This window comes from Sinohyriopsis cumingii, chromosome 1, assembly GCF_028554795.1.
Source record: "Sinohyriopsis cumingii isolate HCF-2022 chromosome 1, ASM2855479v2, whole genome shotgun sequence".
NCBI lineage: Eukaryota > Metazoa > Mollusca > Bivalvia > Unionida > Unionidae > Sinohyriopsis > Sinohyriopsis cumingii.
This window is the reverse complement of record NC_142961.1, coordinates 154,296,069-154,320,370: the sequence shown is the minus strand read 5'-3', so window position 1 is coordinate 154,320,370 and position 24,302 is coordinate 154,296,069. Positions and strand designations below refer to the sequence as shown.

The following is a 24,302-nucleotide window of genomic DNA, read 5'->3' as shown; positions in this document are numbered from 1 at the left end:
CATTGCTAACCAATTTATGCATCATTTTAAGGATTTTACATCACTACGATATTGCTATGCAATACTGCTAAGCGATTTATCATGTTACATGAGGGACTTTAAATCACTCTACGACAGTGGTCTTAAAAGTACAGTTGCAACCCAGTACTGGGTTGTAGAATGTCAGGCACTGGGTTGCCTTGCTGATTCAAATGTATTGTAATGTTATGATTTTATTAAAAATCTATTAAAAAGATATAATTGTTGAGTTGTGGGTGTAAACAATTTTCTTCAACTGGATCAAAAGTAAAAGGCTTGAAATCCACTGCTCCGTGATGTTGCTATTTAACAGTACCAAGCAGTTTATGGTGTTACATTAGCACATTTATGCTCTATGATATTAATATGTAATATTGCTAAGTTTCATATCAAAGCATAGCAAATGATCTTTTTATGTCACATTATGATACTGATATAGGTAATATATTGCGATAAAAACAGAAAGAAAACAGATTTTTCCAGTTAATCCTGTCTTGGAAAACTAAGGTGTATGTGGTACACTTGTGACAGATTTTTCTGTTCTACAAATATGAAATATTTGTGAATGTATGATAACTACTCACTCTACACACTGGGAAGTCACTGTAACATTCAAATGCATCCTCCTTCAGCCATCTTCCAGCTTCCAGTGAGTGCAAAACCTAAAAACCAATCAGATTTAGTTATGGCTTAGCAAATGATATATTCTTTAAAGAAAAAACATTATAAACATCATTGTAAACAAAAATGTTGAACACAAGACAAATTATTCAGTAACAAATTCATATTTTCTTCTATTTGTCTACAAAATTCATAAAATCCTTGAATGAAATTAGAACAATTTCTTGTTGTGACATATCATATGTAGTATGATGTACCTTGAATGGCATACCCATATCATATGTAGTATGATGTACCTTGAACAGTATACACATACCATATGTAGTATGATGTACCTTGAATAGTATACACATATCATAATTTGAAGTGCATAGATATTCCACATATCATGATTTACCTTGAATAGTGTATACATATCATATGTAGCATGATGTACCTTGAATAGTATACACATACCATATGTAGTATGATGTACCTTGAATGGTATACACATATCATATGTAGTATGATGTACCTTGAATAGTATACACATATCATAACTAGAAGTGCATAGATATTCCACATATCATGATTTACCTTGAATAGTGTACACATAACTAGAAGTGCATAGACATTCAACATAACATGATTTACCTTGAATAGTATACACATATCATATGTAGTATGATGTACCTTGAATAGTATACACATACCATATGTAGTATGATGCACCTTGAATAGTATACACATACCATATGTAGTATGATGTACCTTGAATGGTATACACATATCATATGTAGTATGATGTACCTTGAATAGTATACACATATCATAACTAGAAGTGCATAGATATTCCACATATCATGATTTACCTTGAATAGTGTACACATAACTAGAAGTGCACAGACATTCAACATAACATGATTTACCTTGAATAGTATACACATATCATATGTAGTATGATGTACCTTGAATAGTATACACATACCATATGTAGTATGATGCACCTCGAATAGTATACACATATCATATGTAGTATGATGCACCTTGAATAGTATACACATATGTAGTATGATGTACCTTGAATAGCATACCCATATCATATGTAGTATGATGTACCTTGAATAGTATACACATACCACATGTAGTATGATGTACCTTGAATAGTATACACATACCATATGTAGTATGATGTACCTCGAAGAGTATACACATACCATATGTAGCATGATGCACCTCGAATAATATACACATATCATATATAGTATGATGCACCTTGAATAGTATACACATATCATAACTGAAGTGCATAGACATTCAACATATCATGATTTACAAATATGATAGATAACTTTATTAAATCCTTTTTAAATATGCACACACTTCAATGTCATTATAAACTTTCATTTGTAGAAAGATAACAGTGATCAATATTGACTTACATTGTACTAAGTAATTTAATCCCATAAATATATCTTACATTGTATATTATCATTTCATTTCTAACACCAGCTAAGTTTCTTTCTTTTAATATTTGTTCTGTAATTTTTTGTACAAAGAGCTCTGTATTTATTATCAAAATATTTGTAATTTTTTTAATAAATAAAAATAATCTCCGGAAAACAATACTTTTACCTATAATTCTTTGTACACTGATAATATATTACATGTAATTATTTGTACTCCCATCTTTTTTACCTGTATTTTGTAAACCCATAATATCTTGCCTGTAATCATGCAAAGACCAATATTATATCTTACCATAAATTATTTGCACTCATATTTTAACTGTAATTATTTGTACATCCATAATATCTTAACTTCAATTATTTGTATATCCATATTTTACCTTTAATTATTTGTATAGCAATAATATTTCATCAATAATTATTTGTAAATCCATAATCTCTTACCTGCAGTTATTTGCATACCAACAGTATTTTACTGGTAAATATTTGCACATGTAATAACTTACATTTATGTGTACACCCATATCTTATATATACAGGTAACTCGATTTATGCTAAAGATAAGTTCCTCAGATTAGAACATAAATCAAAATTTGCATAAACTGAAGGTAATATAAATGTATGTACATGAGCTGCACATGTGTGTCACAGGACATGGCACCAGTGATGGTGTAAAAATGAGCACAGTGGCACAAAATGAACGTTATTTCTTCATTATAAATGACATTAAAATGAAAGTGCATAAATCAAATTGGAAAAATCAAGCATTACCTGCAATTATTTTAACACTCATAATATCTTACCAGTATTTCTTTGATCACCCATAATGTTTTACCTGTAATTTTTCTTACACCCATAATGATTGATAAAATGTGTAAGAAAATTATAGCCAACACTATCTTGAAGTTTAAACTTTGTATATTTCATGCTGATTGTACAAAAAGTTGTCACAACACATATTTAAGCCATCTCAATGTACAAAAAGTTATCAAAATACATATTTAAGCCATCTTAATGTACAAAAAGTTGTCACAACACATATTTAAGCCATGCTGATTGTACAAAAAGTTGTCACAACACATATTTAAGTCATGTTGATTGTACAAAAAGTTGTCACAACACATTTAAGCCATGCTGATTGTAAAAAGAGTTGTCACAACACATATTTAAGCCATGCTGATTGTACAAAAAGTTGTCACAACACATATTTAAGCCATCTCAATGTACAAAAAGTTGTCACAACACATTTAAGCCATGCTGATTGTCCAAAAAGTTGTCACAACACATATTTAAGCCATGCTGATTGTACAAAAAGTTGTCACAACACATATTTAAGCCATGCTGATTGTACAAAAAGTTGTCACAACACATACTTAAGCCATCTCAATGTACAAAAAGTTGTCACAACACATATTCAAGCCATCTCAAAGACTTTGGCCTAATGTGGTCTTTTGTGGAGTCCTCCATGGACTATTAGATACGGCTTCAAAACAAACCTGCAAAGCTAACATCATTTTGTGAAACAACAGGAAAATAAATTCCATTAGCCTGTATGCTTGTCAGAGTGAAGAAAAACTTGTGTGTGGAGGGGTCACCTTTGACACTGATGGCAGAAATCCATTTAGTGGGGAATTAATGACAGAATATCACAAAAAGTGAAAGTGCTAATTAAGGCAAATTACTGTTTTTACTTCCCAATTCTGAAATATTATTCACAAATGTGACCATTTTAGTCACAACCTGAATGCTGATATCTGCAATATGCTTAAGTTTTTACAATATAGTTTGGTTTGATTTATTTCTACACTTAATGTCCACAAATGTTTGGATCATTTATATAAAACCCGTTCTTACCCACTCTTTACTGATAATCCAACATCCTCTGACCAACCCATGCAGGATGTTTAGAGTTCTGCGTGGTTCGCCACTCACAACATGAGTTGTCGTTTCACAAACCTTCTCTGTGATGCTGAAGCCGCCTAACTTTTTCACTACAGCTATCACCACATCCTGCTCACTACAACAGAAAGACTACAGCTATCACCACATCCTGCTCACTACAACAGAAAGACTACAGCTATCACCACATCCTGCTCACTACAACAGAAAGACTACAGCTATCACCACATCCTGCTCACTACAAAAAAAAAAAAAAAGTGATGTACTATCAGGGTCTCACTGTTTAAAGTCAGATGGTAGTAGCAGCAGCAGGTAGACCTAAAGGTCCAGCCTAAAGCCAATGCCAAAAAAAACGTGGATACAAAACTTTTAGCACCAAGACTATCCTTATATCTTCTTATGTGTCATTAATTTTTATCCTTTGTAAAGTATTTTTAACGTATGTTTGAAGATCAGACTCAGTATTCTAGTTGTCCACTAGACTACGGGACTCAATAAATGGTAGTTCCGACTCAGTATTTTAGTAGCCCACTAGACTACCTCCTGATTTCAATATATGGCAGCCCAGAATCATTTTTCTGGTAGCCCTTGGAAACATGATTTGCCAGACCCTGCTAAATTTTATGCATAAACCCTTAATTCAGATATGCTGTGGCAAAAAATTACCTCGTCTGGTAGCCAAGGACAAGTGACATATTTGTATGGATTTTTACATTCTTTGTTACTTGCTCACATTTTAACACAAAATAATAAGGAAAAATAAGTTTTCGTTGTGCAGAAATATCATCCAAATCTAATATCCAAGCAGGTGAGAATTTTTTCCCCATATTTTCAAGCCCTGAAAATGGTATGACATCAATACTGATGTAAATATCATCTCATAAAATTTACAATGCACACCTGAAAATAAAATAATGATCTTTTATTCCTATGATGATATTGCTGAACTCTTTGGTCTTCGTAATGAAACTTTGACCACGAATAATCAATATTGGGTTTTCCCAAAGATTAATCAACAAAACACATTTTTCCTAGTAAATATGTTCCTTCGAAAATACTTACCCAATCATAATACCTTGGGAGAACTACCACTTCCTTGCAAATCCAGATCCCAGATACTACTTTTAGCTAGAGGGAGCTAAATGTTGTCTGCTGACCTATTTGGTGGTCAGGCAGAGTCGTCTCCCCTTACTTGTGAGACTTGGTGGCACAGTGTAAGAATATCCCAGTTATTACTGGAGTGGGGAGCATGCTCCATATGGATGTAACTGCAGGGAGGCTGGGAGGGTGTATGTGTATTATGATTGGGTAAGTATTTTCAACGAAACATATTTTACTAGGAAAAATTGGTTCTTCTTCGAGTACACCACCCAATCATAATACCTTAGGAGAACAGGTAAGAGGTGGAGGAAGATACATCCCCTTACCCCGGAGATCCATCTCTGGTCCCCTAAGGTACTGGAGGAAGCTTTTAGGTAAGCTGACTGATGAGACATCCTTCAGGGCATGGCTTCAAAAGGAAAAATATTTCTCCCTGCAAATCCAGTGGAAGTTGTGAAGCCATGTCTTAGGAAGCTGTCGATTGATCTGGAAGGGAGACCTATTGAGTTGTGGATATAGGTCCTGTCAGATTGAATTCATCTCTCTGTGATGACAGATCTCGGAGATAAAAGCTAGAGAATGTGAATTCCTATCTCCATCCCACAGCCTGACTGATGTCAGTTAGCAAACAGTTCCAGTCTGATGCTAGGTTAGTGGAAAATGCTTGAACCTCTTGAGCCAAAGTGTGTATAAATTCATTGAGCTAGGATTGAGTCAAAGTGTGTATAAATTCATTGAGCTAGGCTTGAGTCAAAGTGTGTATAAATTCATTGAGCTAGGCTTGAGTCAAAGTGTGTATAAATTCATTGAGCTAGGCTTGAGTCAAAGTGTGTATAAATTCATTGAGCTAGGCTTATTAACCTATATGCTGAGTGAATAACCCCCTTACTCCAGGATGTGGCACACTGTTCCAATCGATACTCCCATCCTTTTATGAAAAGTAGAAAGAAGCATGATCTCCCTCAATGCAATGGCTCTGTTCATATTAATAAATCACCTGAAAGCCTGGACCGGGTCTTGTAGGTGGCTTTTAGCTGATGTGTCCAGATGAGATAAAAGTTAAGCTGCCCATGGAAGAGAGACTGTTCTCAGCGATGAAAGAGGATACATCATGAATAAGACTGACCAGTCTTGTCTGAACTTGGGTCTGCTGATATGGCAGTTACTGATGCCATGAGGAAACAGGTCTTGAATGAAAGAGTGCCAGAGATGCCATTAAAAATAGTTCAGAAGGTGTCTTAACCAGCCAGGTTAATACCCAATATAGGTTCTACTTTGGGCCTAGGGTTAACATTTCTGGCAGTGTATACACAGTTGGTGAGAAGGTAGGACATGTTCTGGGTTTGTCTGGTATCCTCTCTCCGATTATGACAAATGGTGTCGGCAATCATGGAGCTTTAACCTTAGACCATACTTGGTGTTAGCTTGCTCTCTTTGAAGAACCAGAGGAGGAAGTTAGCTATCTATGGTATCAATGCCTGGATAGGTAAGATATGTTCGTTTGCGCACCATTGGGTGAAACTGTGCCACTGACTTCATATGCTTATGGAGTAGAGGGCCGTCACATCTGAGTGATTCTCTCCATGACTAGTTGCAAAAATGTTTAATTCTGAGTGCCTATTTGAGATGATCCAGATGTGCAGGTTCAGCATTGCAGACAAGGATGAAACAACTGTCATCATGGTTATACAAGTATATGAAGAAAAACATGAATTATGCAGGGTTTCTGATGCAAGATTGATGAGGTAGTTAATCCACAACTACCTCTCGATGGAGTGATGTGATGAGGATGAGGCTACAAGCTGATTCCATTGCTTTCTCTATCACTTTGAAATCAGAGGTGTTGGGGGGTGTGTACGAGTTCATGTTGATCCAATCCAATGATAGGGCATCCACTTCCCAAGCTAATGGGTCCCAGATGGGAGAGACAAAGGATGGGGTTTTGGCATTCCCAACTGTCACATACAGGCCCACCAGTGGTCTGTCCCATTGGGTACAGATCTGAGAACTGAGTGATGGAGAGACCATTCCTTCTGTACTAGTTAATTGTTCCGTGATGAAGGGTCGGTCAGTGCATTGAGGAGTCCGGGGACATGGTGAACCTGTATGGTTTGTTGATGACAACACTGTTTCAAAAAGTCCCACACCTGATGCAAAGGTCTGGGGAATGGAGTCCTCCTTGTTGAATGTAAATCACCATTGTAGGGTCAAGTTCCTCCATGTTGTTTGAGATAAGTCCCACACCGTGTTGCAAAGTCTGGGGATTGGGGTCCTCCTTGATGCTGGAGATAAATCACTATTGTAGGCTTGAGATAATCCTAGGTTTTGAGATAAGTCACCACTGTAGAATTGTCAGACAAAATGAGAACTCCCTTGCCATCTAAATATTCCCCCCCCCCCAGTGAAAGGCTTCCACAATGGCTGTCCTCTCCAGAATTATTGATATGAAGATGTCATTCCTGGGGAAAGCATGCACTGCTGTCATACGGAAATGATGGTAGTGGGCAGGCTCCCCAGCCATTTGCACTTGTATCAGTACAGGCTGTAATCTCGAGTGGGTGGATGCATAGATGCATACATGCCATGAGCTATGTTATGTTGCTCCCAATTCTGCTGATGATGCCTCAAATGGGTGCAGATTTTGAGAGGATGGTCCAGTGGGTAAACAGGAGGACTCTATTCGTGCAGAAAAACAGTAGCAACACAGCTGAAGGCGACCTAGGACCATGATGTTTGCTGCCGCATGGAACAATCTCATGCGGATAGAGTTCCTTGTAAGTAAGGTCTACCATGGGTTATTTCAATGCCCAATCCTGAGGGAGACAAAACATGGTGCCTGTGTATTGAAGTCCGTACCTAGGTGAATGAATCATTGAGATGCTACTAGGTCGGATGTTTCCTTGCTGATGAAAAGTCCAGCTTAGTAACAAGGGCTACCATGACTGGTTAGAGCTAACTCGCTAGATGTTGTCCAGGTAACTTGATGTTGCCACCATAGAAATGGTCCAGACGTGCCATTGCTTGATTCAACTGACGAGGGAAGAACCTGAGGCCGACGTTGAGCCTCAGTTGGGGTTCCCTGAACTGATAGACAATGTTGTAGGCAAAATTGTAGGAACGTTCTGGGAGCCTTATGAATAGGGACATAAAGGTATGTGCCATCTAAACCCACAGTGATGGTAGTCTCCCTCATGGATATCATTCAAAATGCACTGTGGTATTTCCAGTGGGAACCAAGGGGTATGGATAAATGGATTGTGCTTAGGCTGATGACCAGACATAGAGTCATCTGCCATTGTTACCAAGAAAAAGGTGTGGAATGAACAATAAAACTCTCAGTGCTATATACGCATGGTATGAAATTGTTGGAGCTGATAGGATGGCTTTCAGAGGTTCATGACCTACAAATGGCCCTTGGGCCCTTTTGTTGATTCCCCGTACTATCTCTGTATAGCTGCTGTTGTTGCAGAAGGGTGGGAATTGTGTCTCCTTGATGGCTTGTTAGCATACTTCATCCATCATATGTTAAACAGAAGGTAGAGGATAAAGTCTGTGGTCTTAGCTTGAGACTGCTGACTCCCATGCATGCCATAAGGTATTCTGAGTGGGAGAAGATAAGCTGTTCTATCAGTTGGAAGATAGCCAGAGAGAACCAGAGTCCAACAACGAAGTCACGGTAACAATACTGCTCACTAACTGCGCAGCGTCAACAAAGGCCATTTGATCCATATGTATGGAGTGTGACTATGTTGTTCCCCACGAAGCAAGATCACTGTAAATGCTGGAGTTCCAAATGAAAAGCTAGTGGGAGTGCAAATGTTAGAACCGCAGACAAACTGATGATGAAGGCAGGCCAGAAAGTACACAACTCTCCCAGACTGAAAACATACTAAAGTCAGAACCTTCCATTCATCATAAGATCAACAGATGCTCAAGTGCTGGTGCATGTTTTTGATAGAGGAGGATGAGGACAAAGCTCTAGGGGCAGAAAAACATCTTCAGTGGAAGTTCAGAAGGCAGAATCTTCCCATGCCCTTGTGTAGGGTATAGAAGACTGGAAGAACAAGCAACATCATCTTGGTTATTTGGAGTGAGGCAATGGTCTCCTGTAATGCACGGGACCTGGCAAAGAGGGACGAGGTATATTGCTCATTAAACTTGTAAACGCCTGAAATTAGCAGCTGTTTCTTCAAGACAGTTGCTGAGTAAAGAGGCTCTTCTCGTGCCAGATTGTAGAGAAATTGCGAAGCAAAATTTGTTGAGGTGTGAGGATCTACTCAGGGTATCATGCCGAATGAGTATCACAAGGTGGTATGAGTTAGAGGGGTTTGACGTACTGGAAGCCCAGGCTGTTCTTGACTGAGCCCGTGATCTTGATGTTTGGCCCTTCATGATCCCTAGAATATAGGCTGGTTACAACGGAAATAGGCCATCAGTGTGAGGAGGATATCATTAGGATCATCATCTGGGATGAGTTACAGAATATTTGATCCATGTAACCTGTCCATATGTCTGCTGATTGAGGGAACTTGGCTCCTTGTTAGTTCTCACCCATTCTTTAGGAGGAATCAAGTTGGACCCCGAGGAGGCAAGGTAGGGAGAATTCTGAAAATGATAAGTCCTGTGGTGGTGACTTGGGTGCTGGAGCTGTTTCCAAGCATGTCAGTCCAGCGATTTTAAGCTAAAGGGTAAGTTGAATTATCTCCCTTGTTCCCATAAAGATTCACACTGAGGACAAAATCAGCATGCAGACTGGTTATGCCTTTGGTCTGAGCTGTATATTGTTTGTGCTTTGCCCGCAGTTCTAATCTCTAAGACAAAATTGAGTAAAACAGATAAAACTGTAGCCCTGCACCCGTCTTAGAACGCAAATTCCGTGCAGAGATAAATCATCAAAAGGGTGACCCAGAAATTGAACAGTCTAATAAAGCAAGGAAGCATACCAGCAAGATTATCATGGTAGTTGTATTGTCCCAAATTGAGTTTTACCAGCAACAGATTATCATGGTAGTTGTAATGTCCTAAACTGAGTTTTACCAGCAACAGATTATCATGGTAGATGTATTGTCCCAAATTGAGTTTTACCAGAAACAGATTATCATGGTAGTTGTATTGTCCCAAATTGAGTTTTACCAGAAACAGATTATCATGGTAGTTGTAATGTCCTAAATTGAGTTTTACCAGCAACAGATTATCATGGTAGTTGTAATGTCCCAAATTGAGTTTTACCAGAAACAGATTATCGTGGTAGTTGTAATGTCCCAAACTGAGTTTTACCAGCAACAGATTATTATGGAAAGTTGTATTGTCCCAAATTGAGTTTTACCAGCAACTGATTATCATGGTAGTTGTAATGTCCCAAACTGAGTTTTACCAGCAACAGATTATCCTGGTAGTTGTAATGTACCAAACTGAGTTTTACCATAAACAGATTATCATGGTGGTAGTTGTAATGTCCCAAATTGAGTTTCACCAGAAACAGATTATTATGAAGTTGTAATGTCCCAAACTGAGTTTACCAGAAACAGATTATCATGGTAGTTCTAATGTCCCAAACTGAGTTTTACCAGCAACAGATTATCATGGTAGTTGTAATCTTCCAAATTGAGTTTTACCAGAAACAGATTATCATGGTAGTTGTAATGTCCTAAATTGAGTTTTACCAGAAACAGATTATCATGGTAGTTGTAATGTCCCAAATTGACTTTTACCAGCAACAGATTGCCATGGTAGTTGTAATGTCCCAAATTGAGTTTTACCAGCAACAGATTATCATGGTAGTTGTAATGTCCTAAATTGAGTTTTACCAGAAACAGATTATCGTGGTAGTTGTAATGTCCTAAATTGAGTTTTACCAGCAACAGATTATCATGGTAGTTGTAATGTCCTAAATTGAGTTTTACCAGCAACAGATTATCGTGGTAGTTGTAATGTACCAAACTGAATATTACATTAGTAGTATCTGTACAATGGGTATTTGTGAGATCATTAAGTCCTCAAAACCACAGGGTAGCACACTTTGAAAAGAGTTGTCCAAAAATATTAAATGTATTAAATGTATTACTAAGTTACAGTAAGAGTTATGTCATAATCAGGACAAATTTCGGACAGTGTATTTGAGATTTTACTACAGCAAATGGGGGGCCCCGAGTGGCTGAGTGGTCTAAAGTGCTCACTGTTCCGGATCACTGCCATCTCACCCCTGTCTGCGTGGGTTCGAGTCCAAGGCTCGGCTAGCTTGGGTACGTGGGAAAGCCTGCCAGTAGCTTCTCGTGGGTCGGTGGTTCTTCCCTGGGTTTTCCAGGGTTCTTCCTCCACCAGTTATACTGGCCGCCATCTATAGCCTATCTTGTGCTGAAAAATGGCATTAAACCCTAGAACAACAACAACTACAGCAAATGTTGTCACTTGACCAAAGAGAACATCTTTCCATTTGCAGAGGTGTTAGGATCAGTGGTCTCATTTAGCAACCAGCAGCAGCCTTAAAAGTTGTAAAACCCTCCACTTTTAAACAATGTAGCATGGTAGCCCTTTACTTTTACAACACCGTAACATCTTTGTTTTCATTACTAAGTTGGCCCAACCATGTACTTTTTAATTTAGCTTGGAACTCTGCAAGAGAATGACAGTACATCACACAATTTTTAGATCTTTCCTTCTTGCTTGTGTAGACAAGATTCTTCTAAATATTCCAAAATATACTCCCATAATTTCACTTATACAAATCAGACCATTTGACCTCCCTGCTGGACCCTTGAGGGCAAATGTAATATCATCATCACAAAGAAAGTCTATTACATGTACATATTTTGATTTGCTAAACTGTTTCAGCATGGAAAATGTGTGTGACAAATGAATGTAAAGACAACAACAAAAATGGGAAGAAAATATTCCTACAGTTTCCAAGAAAAGCAAGAGACAGTGATGTAATTATTTCTGTATAATTTGGCAAGCAATAATAGTGTCTTGAGTTAAATTGGACAGAACTTTATATTAAATGGCTGATCTTACCATGAATGAAGGCTTGTCATGACGAGAGTTGGTCGCTTTATGCTAGACAAGGAACTGTCTTGTGTCTTGATCTGAGAACTCCTCTCACACACACAGTCATTTTCACACTTCTTGCAATCTGAATTATGACAAGTATCTGATCCCAAAAGGATTTCCTTCTTTGTATTCTTGTCATTAAAAGGCTGCTTCATCCCTCTCAATCTGCTCCTTTTCAGGTTAAATTCATCTAAGCTAGGTCGGGGTGGCATCAATATGGAGGGCATTGTGGTATCTGTGAATGCAGTGGACATGGATAAGCCAAGAGTTGTTTCCCTTGTAGATAGAGTCAGTCCTATGGTTGTCTCTGGTGTGCTGCTCAGAAAGGAATTGTGATTTATCATGGTAGTATTGTGTGTAATATTTGAATGTATTATCTCAGTTTCCTTCTGGACTGATATTTCATCACATTTAGATTTACCTGAGTTATCTTCCTTAGATCCAGAAGCCTCTGACTTTCGTAAATTTAAATTTTGTCTCTGTTTTTTGTTTGATTGCTCACTTGATGAATCATTATCATCTTCATCTAATGTCTTCAATTTTCGTTTCCTGACACCATTTTCCCCTTTCTCCTGGGATCTTTTATACCCAATCATTCCATCAGTATCAACAGAAGTGTTAGAGTTTCTGCGGGCTCTACCTCGTCTGCCTTTCATTGCACTGTGTGTAAGAGCAGGGCTTGGATATTGTGAGCACTTTGTAGGTTCTATGAGTATTGCAGGTGGAATCAATGAATCTTTAACAGACAACAATTTTTTCTTGAAAGTTTTCTTGTTTTCTGTAACTATAGGTTGACATGTAATTTTCTGGTTTTCTTCCTTGTATTTTTGACTATCTTTCACATTCTCCTTACACCTATACATTTCAACATCTTCTGCATGATTGCGCTTGTCTATAATATCGTTTGTATTCATATCTTCAGTGCATTGGTTCAAAGATTTATTTATAACTGAAGGTATAGAAGCATTTCCATTGCATTTCGAACCTAATGACATTCTTTTAGTGGACTCTGATACACTCAGACATGTGGAAAGGTGTTCCAAAGGACTATTGGTTGTCCCATGGGATTTCCTTTGAGAAGCCTTGTTCCCCAGATTCTTGATGGTCTCAAACTTTTCTCGGACCTCTGCAGGAACTGGATCCTCATCACACTCGGTGTTGCTGATGTTCTGTGACAACACAGAAGTTTGCCCCTCAGATTCTATAGTACTTACACTGTAATCTGATGTGTCTGAAATGAAATTGGATTGTTGTACACTATTAAAAAAGGACAATGTGCAATATGGTGTCTCACCTGTGACCTAGACATTCAAGTGTTCCTCCTATCTAATGTGCAAAAACCATTTTTTTAAAATTAAAATTTTTTTTTTCTTAATAATATCTACCTGTTTACAATACATTAGGAATACTTTATAAGCAAATCACGAGTCAAAAAACATGTAACATCTTTTGCTGGCTTTAGCAACAAAGTGCTATAAGCCATCTTTTGCGAAGACAGAAGTTAGAGGAGAGTGATCTCTCATTGGAAAGAGCGATTGGTGTAAAATCCCACAAACTGTCATCTAATACTAAAGCAGGGTTCATACAGAATTTTGAATGATAAATTCAAAGACTTTTTCCCAAACTTTCAAAGACCATAAACATAGATTTCCAAGACCTATTTTCACTAACATTTTCTATACAAGGTATGTTATATGAGAAAAAAAAACAAATGCAAAATACTACAATATTGTTTAATGATGAAATGAAACTGAACGGGTCATCAAAAGAAAGAAACCAGGAAAACTCAACTACATCTGAATCTAACAGCCTTGGACAATTTTATTTGTGATTATGGAAAGAAATTAAAATGTTTGGGTTTATTTCAATTTTTAAAGACTTTTCAAGACCGCTGGGTAATCAGCTAGATTTTCCCAAACTTTCAAGGCCTTGAAAATGCTACCTCATTTTTCCCAAACTGTCAAAGACCATATGAACCCTGTAGAGTAAATGTGCACTCTTACAAGGATATATATGGAGAGGGTTTCTCTGTGTTATGAACAGGTAAGTATTTTTGAAGAAACAATGTTGGAGTCCAAAATTTGGTATACAAAGCCACTGATTGACCTATGAAGGTAACCTGTTATGCTGCTGACAAAAGGTCCCACTATGTTGAACTAAGCCCTTTGGGAATAAAGGCATCTGAGGTACACACCAGAGAAATGTCACCTTTCAACTACATCCCAGAGCTTAGATGTCAGCTAGAGAACAAATGTGCTCAAATGTTAGACTGGTGATGACCACCCTAACATCATGAGCTGATGTGCATAAGAAATTCATTTGGTCTTAAGTTGGTTCTATATAGGATCAGTAGATAATCTAACATATCAGTGAGATCTCCAACCTCTGATCAGCTCAGCCTGCTTTGGGTACCACTTCAGAACCCTGATGGGGTCCTGCATATTCTAAGAATACACAGGTCTAAAACAAGACAAGTTTGAGGACAAAATATTCATATGACATGAGTGGGTAGCTTGTTCCGAGGCAGTCATGAATGAATCTGAACTGTAGGATTGGAACAGCAAATATTTCAGATCAGTGGATAAGAATTCTCAAAGATTCTGCCTGCAGCAAGAGTGACTAGGAACAAGTCTTGTACAATGGATGAGGCTAGAGAGTGGTTCAGAGGGTGACATCCTTAACCATGTCAGACCACAAGGCAGGTTCTGTTTTAAACAAAAGACCAAGGCAGAGGGTTGAGACAAGTCCAAATTATCTAGAAGATAGGTCTTCTGAGATGGCAAAATGTGTCTGAAATAGTGGAACAATAGTCCCTAATTGTGATCCGGCAGAACTACTCAAAACAACAAAGCAGGAAGTTATATATTTGTGGTTCGAGGCTTTAAAGGCAGAGATGTGATCCTGTTTACACCACTGGTAAAAACACTCTGACCACCACAAGTTTGAAGAACTAATTCTATTTGAGGGCTTATTTGATATGAACAAGGCATGCAAGTTCAATACCACAGTTCAAACGGAAGACCTAAGCACAGTGATTTCAGCAGGCTAGGAGATGGCAGGATTTTCCTGAGAATCTACATCTCTAGATTGTGTGTGGGGGGGTCACTGATCATTGAGTTTTCACACTAATGGATTTGTCGGTACATGGCATAACTTCATGAATCATTGTACTAGGAGAAAATGTATGTGCATCAAAAATGCTCCAGTTCTGGGAAAGAGCATCAACAGCTTTGACTTTTGGATCTGGGAATACTGAGGTGAACATTGAGGTGAACATTGGGAGTTCAACGTTTCACCTCACCACCAACAGGTCCTACAGAGATGAATCCCTGTGAATAGAGATATTAAATCTAAAACTGAGGAGTGAATGGACCATTCTATGTGCAATCAGTTATCAGAATAAGACTGCTCTTTCTAAATAACAACTAGTCAAAAGGTATTCACAATGGTCTTCATATCTGTGAGACTGATGTGCATGGACTACTCTTGAGGGTGTAAAAAACCTCCTAACTTCTTACATGGAGGGCAAGAGGTGGTCGATACAATCAGCGATCTAGCATGCATGTAAATCATGATTTCTGGTTGGTAACCCTGCAACTGGATACCTGCCATAAGCCCAAAAAGTACCTCATATCTACTGATATAAGATTTCATATAGTCGACAACTTTTATCAAGTGCTTAAAAAGTAAAGTTTCAGCTGCCACTGTAGGATGATCTGCAGGGGGGACACAAAGAAATGGCCCAAAATCCCCAAAAGAAATGGCCCAAACTGATAACTGATAAGATCCACAGCTACACTGAGATGACCCAGGAGACAGAAACTCCTTAGCTAAAATTCGCCTTTCTAATGATGACACTACTGTGTCTGGAGATACACATTAGAGGAAAACAAACTCAATTCAAGGAGGTTTTGATCTCCATGCCCAGATAAATGAAATACAGGAGTGGAACAATATCAGATTTGTCTTTATTGACAAATAATTCAAAACAAGTAAGAGCAAAAGAAGAGATTTTTGGTATCATTACAGAAGATTGCTCACTTAATGCTGTTCTAAATTGTCATTCAGGTAATTCAATGTCATGAACATGAAAGTGAGTCTAATAATAACATATATACTCACTTATATGTTGAGTCAAACTACAAACAACAAAGTTCCTGATCTGCCATAACATAATGTGCATGCTGATCAGGGCCCATGTTGTTTGTTCTACTGATTATTCCTAATAAACTACCAGACCAAAATCTGCTGGTGCATTATGCAACGTCAGATCTGGGTCTGTGCAGTTTGCAGTTGGACTCATAAGTGAGTACAGATGGTATAAATGACTCTATCTGTGATGACCCAAGGACTCTGGTTCAGACTGAAAGGGAGTGTCCTCAATTGATACAGGGTGTGCCTGTGTGTGAACCTAACGAATTTCCAAGACCTACCTGTAAACGGGATATTAAGATGTGCATCAGAATCTCACTTCTGAAAGACATTCAAAATCAATTTTTGTCTCTATCATGAACTTGGTGCCTAAACATGTTGGTTGAGAAAGCCTAGATCTACAACTGCTTGGTGTCTGTGACTGAACGTCTGGGCTAAATCCCACTGAGTTAGTGTTGTGAAAAATCTCTACTGGTTTTTTGTAAGAAGAGTTATTTTTTTCCTGCTGCACAATGGACTCCTGCCTGGGAAGTCTGTTTCCTGACCTCCTTTATGTAGTCATGGAAAAGGAGGCTGGAAGATAGCATTTGTGATCTGGCAGCAGCCTTGTGCTGGTCTTTCTGTAGCAATGGTATGGGTAAGAATGCATTTCTTTCTGCAACATCAACATAAGCAACTATAGCAATGGAGAGTGAGTTTTGAGCCATATGACAGACTGACTCCCAGTCCTAATATCTACAATGTTGCAATCCAGTTGTTATCAATAGACGATGACCATGGAAGACAATTTGGGCATTCTCAGGTCCATAATGTCTCTTTCAGCAGCAGGGACTTTGATATGAAGAAGACTGCATCTTGTAGAAAGCTGGGTTGAAGTTTGTAAGCAGTCATCCTCATGAAAAAGAAAAACTGATACTTGGATCATGAAGTAGTCTTATAAGCAGTGCAAGATATCAGTGATTCAAAACGATTGCATCAGTTGTATTTAAAAAGTCTCAGTTTTCTTAGTTACAAGAGTGACAAATACAAGAATTGTGTAAGAGGCCATTGCAGGAGCAAGATGAGGTGGACAGAACTGATATTTGGGAGCAGAAACTGAAAGACTTCTTCGCAGATGCACAGAAGGACAAGTCTTCTCTGGACAACATCTGATCCAGGAAGGAAGATGGTGCTTTTGAGAATGTGTCATCAACTCAGATGAGGGGTCATCAAAGAAGCCTCCTGCAAAGGTATTGATTGAGCTGGTGAAGACGGCAGACAGGAATAATAAATGAAGCTGTGAGTCTGTCTATGCTAGAAAATTGCCATTTCCTTGCATTCATTTTCAATATCCTCAAAAATCTAAGATGGGTACTGGGTGTCCAGGAATTGGAAGTCATCATATCCATAACTGGATTGTTATGGTGCTTGGTGACAGACCTATCTGGTGCCAGTCTGTAATACTATCATGGGTCATGTATTTCACATTGGGAGACAGACTTACGTAATTTAATGCTGATCACAACTAATATCAGCAACAGAACTCCATGTTGTCTGCCTTGTAAGTCCAGGACTGGGGCATACTGGGAAGGCTCACCAAACCCAGTCTCAGTTCAGGAGGCCATAGGTCAAGATTGCAATGGAACTGGAGTGGATGTGGTTCATGATGTCTGGCCCCAAAGTCTGGTAACCACTATCATGGAAATAATCATCATAGCCAGTACCGATATCTGCATGTTTTGGTCTGTGCAGGACTGGACCAGTCTGACCACTGTACCATGTACCTACGGGTACCATCAGTCTGCTCACAGCTGATCAGCTTTGGTTGTTGCACCATGGGCATTAATGGTGGTGTAAGAAATGTCAAACTAGTTTTTATACCAAAACCTAGGAACAGGTTTACTAAATCTAGGTAACCCATCCAGAATGGACGATGCATTCATTAAAATGATCAAACCTTATTTCAATCATATTGGAATGTCCTGTGAGCAGATAAATACCTGTAAATTCAGTAAAAAATTAAGGTACAGCAACATGTGGTGTATCCATTCCTCCAATTCCAGACCCTCAATCCTTTCAACATTTTTGGTCAAAATAATAGTTAAACATTAGTATTAATTATCTTTCTTTTCTCTACATCTCTCTTACCTTGTTTCACACATGTACAAACTAACCAACTGGTTTTTGTTTTGAGAAACTACATTCTATGTACCCAGCTATCATGCTGGTGCTAAAATACCTTTCTTCCTACCTGTGTCTACAGAGAAAAGAAGTGGTAAATTTTGTATCCTTAAGAATATTGATTTTCCAAAATTTTGTGAAAATAATTCAGAATCTGAAATTGTCATAACAAATTTGTAATAATATTCTGCAAAATCCAGCCAGGTTGGCATCTATTCTGTATTTGTATGGGAGTACCTTTAACTACTGGACAGGCAATTGCAGATTGGCTTCAAATTAAGAACTGTAAGTATCATAAACTATTGGACAGGCAATTATCATAGTGCAGATTGGCTTCAAATTAAGAACTGTAAGTAACATAAACTATTGGACAGGCAATTATGATAGCAAAGACTGTAAGTACCATAAACTATTGGACAGGCAATTATCATAGTGCAGATTGGCTTCAAATTAAGAACTGTAAGTACCATAAACTATTGGACAGGCAATTCTCATAGTGCAGATTGGCTTCAAATTAAGAACTGTAAGTAACATAAGCTATTGGACAGGCAATTATGATAGCAAAGACTGTAAGTACCATAAACTATTGGACAGGCAATTATCATAGTGCAGATTGGCTTCAAATGAAGAACTGTAAGTACCATAAACTATTGGACAGGCTATTATGATAGCAAAGACTGGCTTCATCATACATGCCAACCCCTGGTGAGGAAAAAGTGTAGTCCAAGTGGACAAAAAGAGTAATCCAAGCAGAAAAACACTAATCCACATATAACATAATAAACTTCAATGAGCATATGTACAAGATGATTTATTTACCCCTTCTGGATTTTAACATCAATTACTGCTTCTAATGTTCATATATAGCACTTTTAGCTTTAAAAAGCAACAGTCTCTCATACTGCATTTCAAAACAACTGTACCAGCTGAGATTATGAATGTTTTGCACACCAGCTGAGAATAAAATGCTGGGTTACAGAGCCTGGATCTGAATTCAGGTTTATTTTTTTTTACAATACTGAACAATTTCTCACAGTCAGCATTAGAATGGTAAAGAACCAATATTTCCTTCATAACCTGACAAAGAAGAGGAAATATATATCTTCCAGTTATTGGATCTTTTAGCTGGGAAATAAGATGCCATTGCACATCAACTCTGTCTGCATGAAGTATATTGTCAGGTAGAATGCCAACATGATACTTCAGGAGTTCTCCTTCTAACTTATTGGCAGCCTTTCCTACAGCATGGTGCATCATATAACAGGGACAACCTGATATGTACACTGATGGAAACATTTTTCAAAATATAGAATGCAACTCCTTTATGAATTCCAGTCATCACTGATGCATTATCAGCTGAAAACCCAATACAGTTCTGCCAACTTATGTTTATTCAAAGCACTATCAAGTAAATAAAAAATATTTTCTCCAGTGGAATCTACTGTTAATTCTGGTAATGAAAGAACAGCACTCTGACTTTGCCCTTTTGTTGTCAAAGTCTCATACACAGACTGGGTACAACTTTTTGTCATCATAATCACTGCTCCTGCCTGTTGCATTACTAAATGGCGAAATTTTTTCATGGCTTCTGCAATTTTAAGCAAATTATCTTCTGCTAAACACCAAACAATATTAGATGATTTTGTTCTTGCACATGCATATTTTCTGCAATTTTGGAATCAGGAAACATCCCTTTGAAAAAGGACCAACGTAGTCTTCTACAGCTAGGGGTAGTCCGTGTTCTATTAAGAATTCTATAAATAACACCTCGGCATTTATTAGTTCTGCTTTAAAAAAGAAGTTACAAGTTACCTTAGTATTGGAGGTTGTAAAATGAGCTAATTCAAGGTTTCTTTGTTGTACCATCATGATCAATATTAAAATCCCTTCCACACACTCTGCAGTGGGTGTGAAGCTGCCCTAGAATTGAACGCTGTATTATGTAATTCATGTATTCAGCTTTGAATTGGTTTTTCATCTTTTTCCAATCCATCTGTGAAATTATTTGAAAAACATTTTTTGATCTAACACACGCATCTTCTAGAATAAATCTGACTTGACTTTTAGCACCAAATACCTAAAGTCTGGTTCTGTATACAATACAATTAGAACAAAGAATCTGCAAGCAAAGATTAAAAATTAGAAAACCAGTCTGTTCTCTCCTAACTAAGCCAAACAGCTGCTATAAATAGAAACTGAGGTCAAAAGTTTGAAAGTAAAACCAGCATGTTTCTTGGAACTAGGGCAGCTGCTGTAAATAGAACATAATACTGTTAGGAAAGTGTATGCAAGGCAACAGACAAGCGTACTCTTATGTCGTAGTTACGAAGAAGCCGTCATTTCTAGAATACAGTCTGAAAGATTAATGGGATGTTAATAAAAATAACAAAACAAACTATTAATTTTTTGGGGAGGGGGACTAACTGAAAATGCGTAATCCAAATACGTTTACATGTAAGGTGTAATTTTGTGAAAAAAAGCGTAATGGTTATGCCAAAAGCGTAATGGTTATGCCAAAAGCATAATGGTTGGCATGTCTGCTTCGTATGAAGAATTCCTTCCATCTTGGCAAGCACATCTTTTCTCCAATTTTTCTGTTGAAGCAAACCAGAATATGTGGTGAATCGGTTTTAGGAGGGGTGCATTTGTGAGGTAAGATATTATGATTTGGTAAAGTACTTGAAGAAGAAACTTCAACTCCAAAATGAATACAAAGAATCTTAAAATGAAACAGTGATACCAATGACCTGCCAACAAAAGTTAAATTTACAAACCATCGCAATGAGTGCATTAACAATACAACTTAGCAGTGCTGAAAGTTGTCAACAATTTAGTACCTTCTAAGTATTAAAACAGTGATAACAAAGTGCACGATATACAATTCCATTCAAAATACAAAAGCAGCAATTCATATTACAAATTCAATTTAAAAAAAACATAATTTTATAAAGATTTTAAGACTTATATGAAGTTACATATCCGCTTCAAATGAAAATTAAAATAAGTTACATATTTACTTAAAACAGTATGCATTAAAAATTATATTTCCACTTAAAACAAAATATGTAGTGAAAGCAGGTTCCATGATAAAATGTTCTTAAAACTAAAAATTTAAAAAAAATGTGCAATGCATTAAGTCAGTTAAAAGCATGGCTGTTGAAACCCTACAATGTGATACTAATTTTGGATAAATGGGTATTTGTGATGCCAAATGGCAATAAAATATTTTTGGCACTGAGCAACACTTGGTCATGATGTAATGTTTTAAAAAGGGTAATAAATAGTTTTACTAACAATATCACACACACACACACTGTCTGATCTCAAACAAAACTTTCAATTTAGAGCCTTGTTTTTGAATTTTACACCACTGCTGTTAAAAAAAAGTTACACTGATGTCTCACAAAACTTAAGCAGATAAGACAATAACATAAACGTAGAAAGGCATACCAAAAAGCTGACGCTGAAGAGGTTCCCTTTCTCCACTTGACTGTATTTCATCATAACCTGGAGACCCTGCTGTGAGAAGAAAATAAACAAATAATTCAAAACGCAAAATTATATGTGAAAGCCAGTATCATGGCTGCTAACCAATATATCTGAACCATTTTTTATTATTGTTAGCCATGTTCAATCTAATGTAATACTTCATATTCTTCAAACACATATAGGTTCCCTAAAATGTACACCACTTTGCTTCAAATACTGCAAAATATCAATATTTCAGCATCTTAACTTTTAGAAACATTTTAATTTTACCATAAAAGCAACCTCGAACTTAATCCAAATTACAGACGGACTCAAAATAAAAAAATTGTTGTCAAAAAAGGAAATTTCAATCATAAATGATTTATGTCCAAAATTACTTACCAATTCACATAAAAAATGGAAGCTTAACTTCCATCACCTCTCAAATCCAACCCTTCTAAAAGACACAAAAACTCATCTTTCATATTTATCTACTATATAAATTGTATCTATGGGTAGAAACTCATCTGAATTACATTACAATTACCAAAACAAATATAAAAAGTGAACAAAATCTACTGTGCATACCAGCCAACACAAATATAAAAAGTGAAGAAAGACTACTGTGCATACCAGCCAACACAAATATAAAAAGTGAAGAAAATCTACTGTGCATACCAGCCAACACAAATATAAAATGTGAAGAAAGACTACTGTGCATACCAGCCAACACAAATATAAAAAGTGAAGAAAGACTACTGTGCATACCAGCCAACATAAATATAAAAAGTGAAGAAAGACTACTGTGCATACCAGCCAACATAAATATAAAAAGTGAAGAAAGACTACTGTGCATACCAGCCAGCAATAATGTCCTTAATGAAATTACTGAATGACAGATTTGCAGAGAAGGTTCGTATGACATGTGCTGATATTGTCAACACATGTATTTCATCCTGAGAGATTTGAGGATGCTGAATGAATTACTCACTTAAGTCAAGACATGTATTTCATCTTGAGAAATTTGAGGATGCTGAATGAATTACTCACTTAATTCAAGACGTGTATTTCATCCTGAGAGATTTGAAGATGTTGAACGAATTACTTAAGTCAAGACATGTATTTCATCCTGAGAAACTTGAGGATGATGAATGAGTTAGTTAAATAAAGAGGTCATTGATTAGTAAGTCATGTCTGCTTTCCCTCCTTCACATGAAGTAAAAAGCTCAGTCAAGCGCAACAGAAAATTTCAGTATGTTTAAGATATCTCCTCAAAGTGCAAACTGGATCAGTTGAGTTTCATTTATTTTTACAATACCTGAGAGCAGATGACGACCTTCTGAATACCATTACCCAGTTTTTGGTCACAAACCCCTGTTGCATCATTAGAACAACCAAACCATCTGAAATTATTGGCTTGGGTGAACCAAAAGGGTGTATAATTTACTCACCCTGCATGCCAAAGTCAAAAATATCAGAAAACATGTCTTGAATGATAGCAATTTCAGTGGATCACAAAAGGTTCAACTTTGGGGAGTTGAGCCAGGTAAGAACCAATGAAAGATTCCGTTTAAAATCAAAATTTGCCAAGAAATCAGAGATCCATCTCAATACCTATACCTACTCTCCCATGGAGTCTGAAAGTCTCCAAATCATGGACTGATGTCCCTTATTAGTAATCAGGGCTAATTCTTCTCATCACTGAGCAAGAGAAAGAGATGTATCTTGTCAAAAGATTGATTTGATGCACCAGCTTAAAAAATCACAGAACAGAATACAGAGATTCAGTGATATGTCCTTGCCTATGGAGGTGTCTGACTACAACAGAATACTTGGACAATTTCAGGGCAATCTTTTGACAAAGCAAATTCTGCCATGAATGAAAGACATTGGTTATAGCCTTTATTTCTAGTGAAGTACACTCTCCTCCAGACACCAGATGCTCTTTACAATTGTTATGCAAGGCAACAGGTGTGCACCCATGACACTATGTTATGGGGTCGATAAAGACTATAAAGTCTGGTAGAGGCTTTCCAGAGAAACTTCTAATAGCCAATCAAGGTTCTACCTCTGGTAGAGGCTTTCCAGAGAAACTCCTGCTAATTGCCAATCAAGGTTCTACCTCTGGTAGAGGCTTTCCAGAGAAACTCCTGCTAATTGCCAATCAAGGTTCTACCTCTGGTAGAGGCTTTCCAGAGAAACTCCTGCTAATTGCCAATCAAGGTTCTACCTCTGGTAGAGGCTTTCCAAAGAAACTCCTGCTAATTGCCAATCAAGGTTCTACCTCTGGTAGAGGCTTTCCAGAGAAACTCCTGCTAATAGCCAATCAAGGTTCTACCTCTGGTAGAGGCTTTCCAGAGGAACTCCTGCTAATTGCCAATCAAAGTT

At 37.4% G+C, this 24,302-nt stretch overlaps 1 protein-coding gene across 1 annotated transcript in view; it reads right to left on the bottom strand.

The window, feature by feature from the left end:
- The window catches only part of LOC149808192 (microcephalin-like), a 65,084-nt gene that overhangs the window by 18,391 nt on the left and 22,391 nt on the right, over positions 1 to 24,302 (bottom strand). The window contains exons 6-12 of the mRNA XM_089965596.1: positions 21,897 to 21,965; positions 18,517 to 18,600; positions 15,762 to 16,000; positions 14,518 to 14,578; positions 12,099 to 13,365; positions 3,942 to 4,104; positions 603 to 680 (exon numbers count right to left, since the gene is read on the bottom strand). Of these exons, the coding sequence (XP_089821722.1) occupies positions 603 to 680; positions 3,942 to 4,104; positions 12,099 to 13,365; positions 14,518 to 14,578; positions 15,762 to 16,000; positions 18,517 to 18,600; positions 21,897 to 21,965 (1,961 nt within the window). The remainder of the gene's footprint in view (positions 1 to 602; positions 681 to 3,941; positions 4,105 to 12,098; positions 13,366 to 14,517; positions 14,579 to 15,761; positions 16,001 to 18,516; positions 18,601 to 21,896; positions 21,966 to 24,302) is intronic.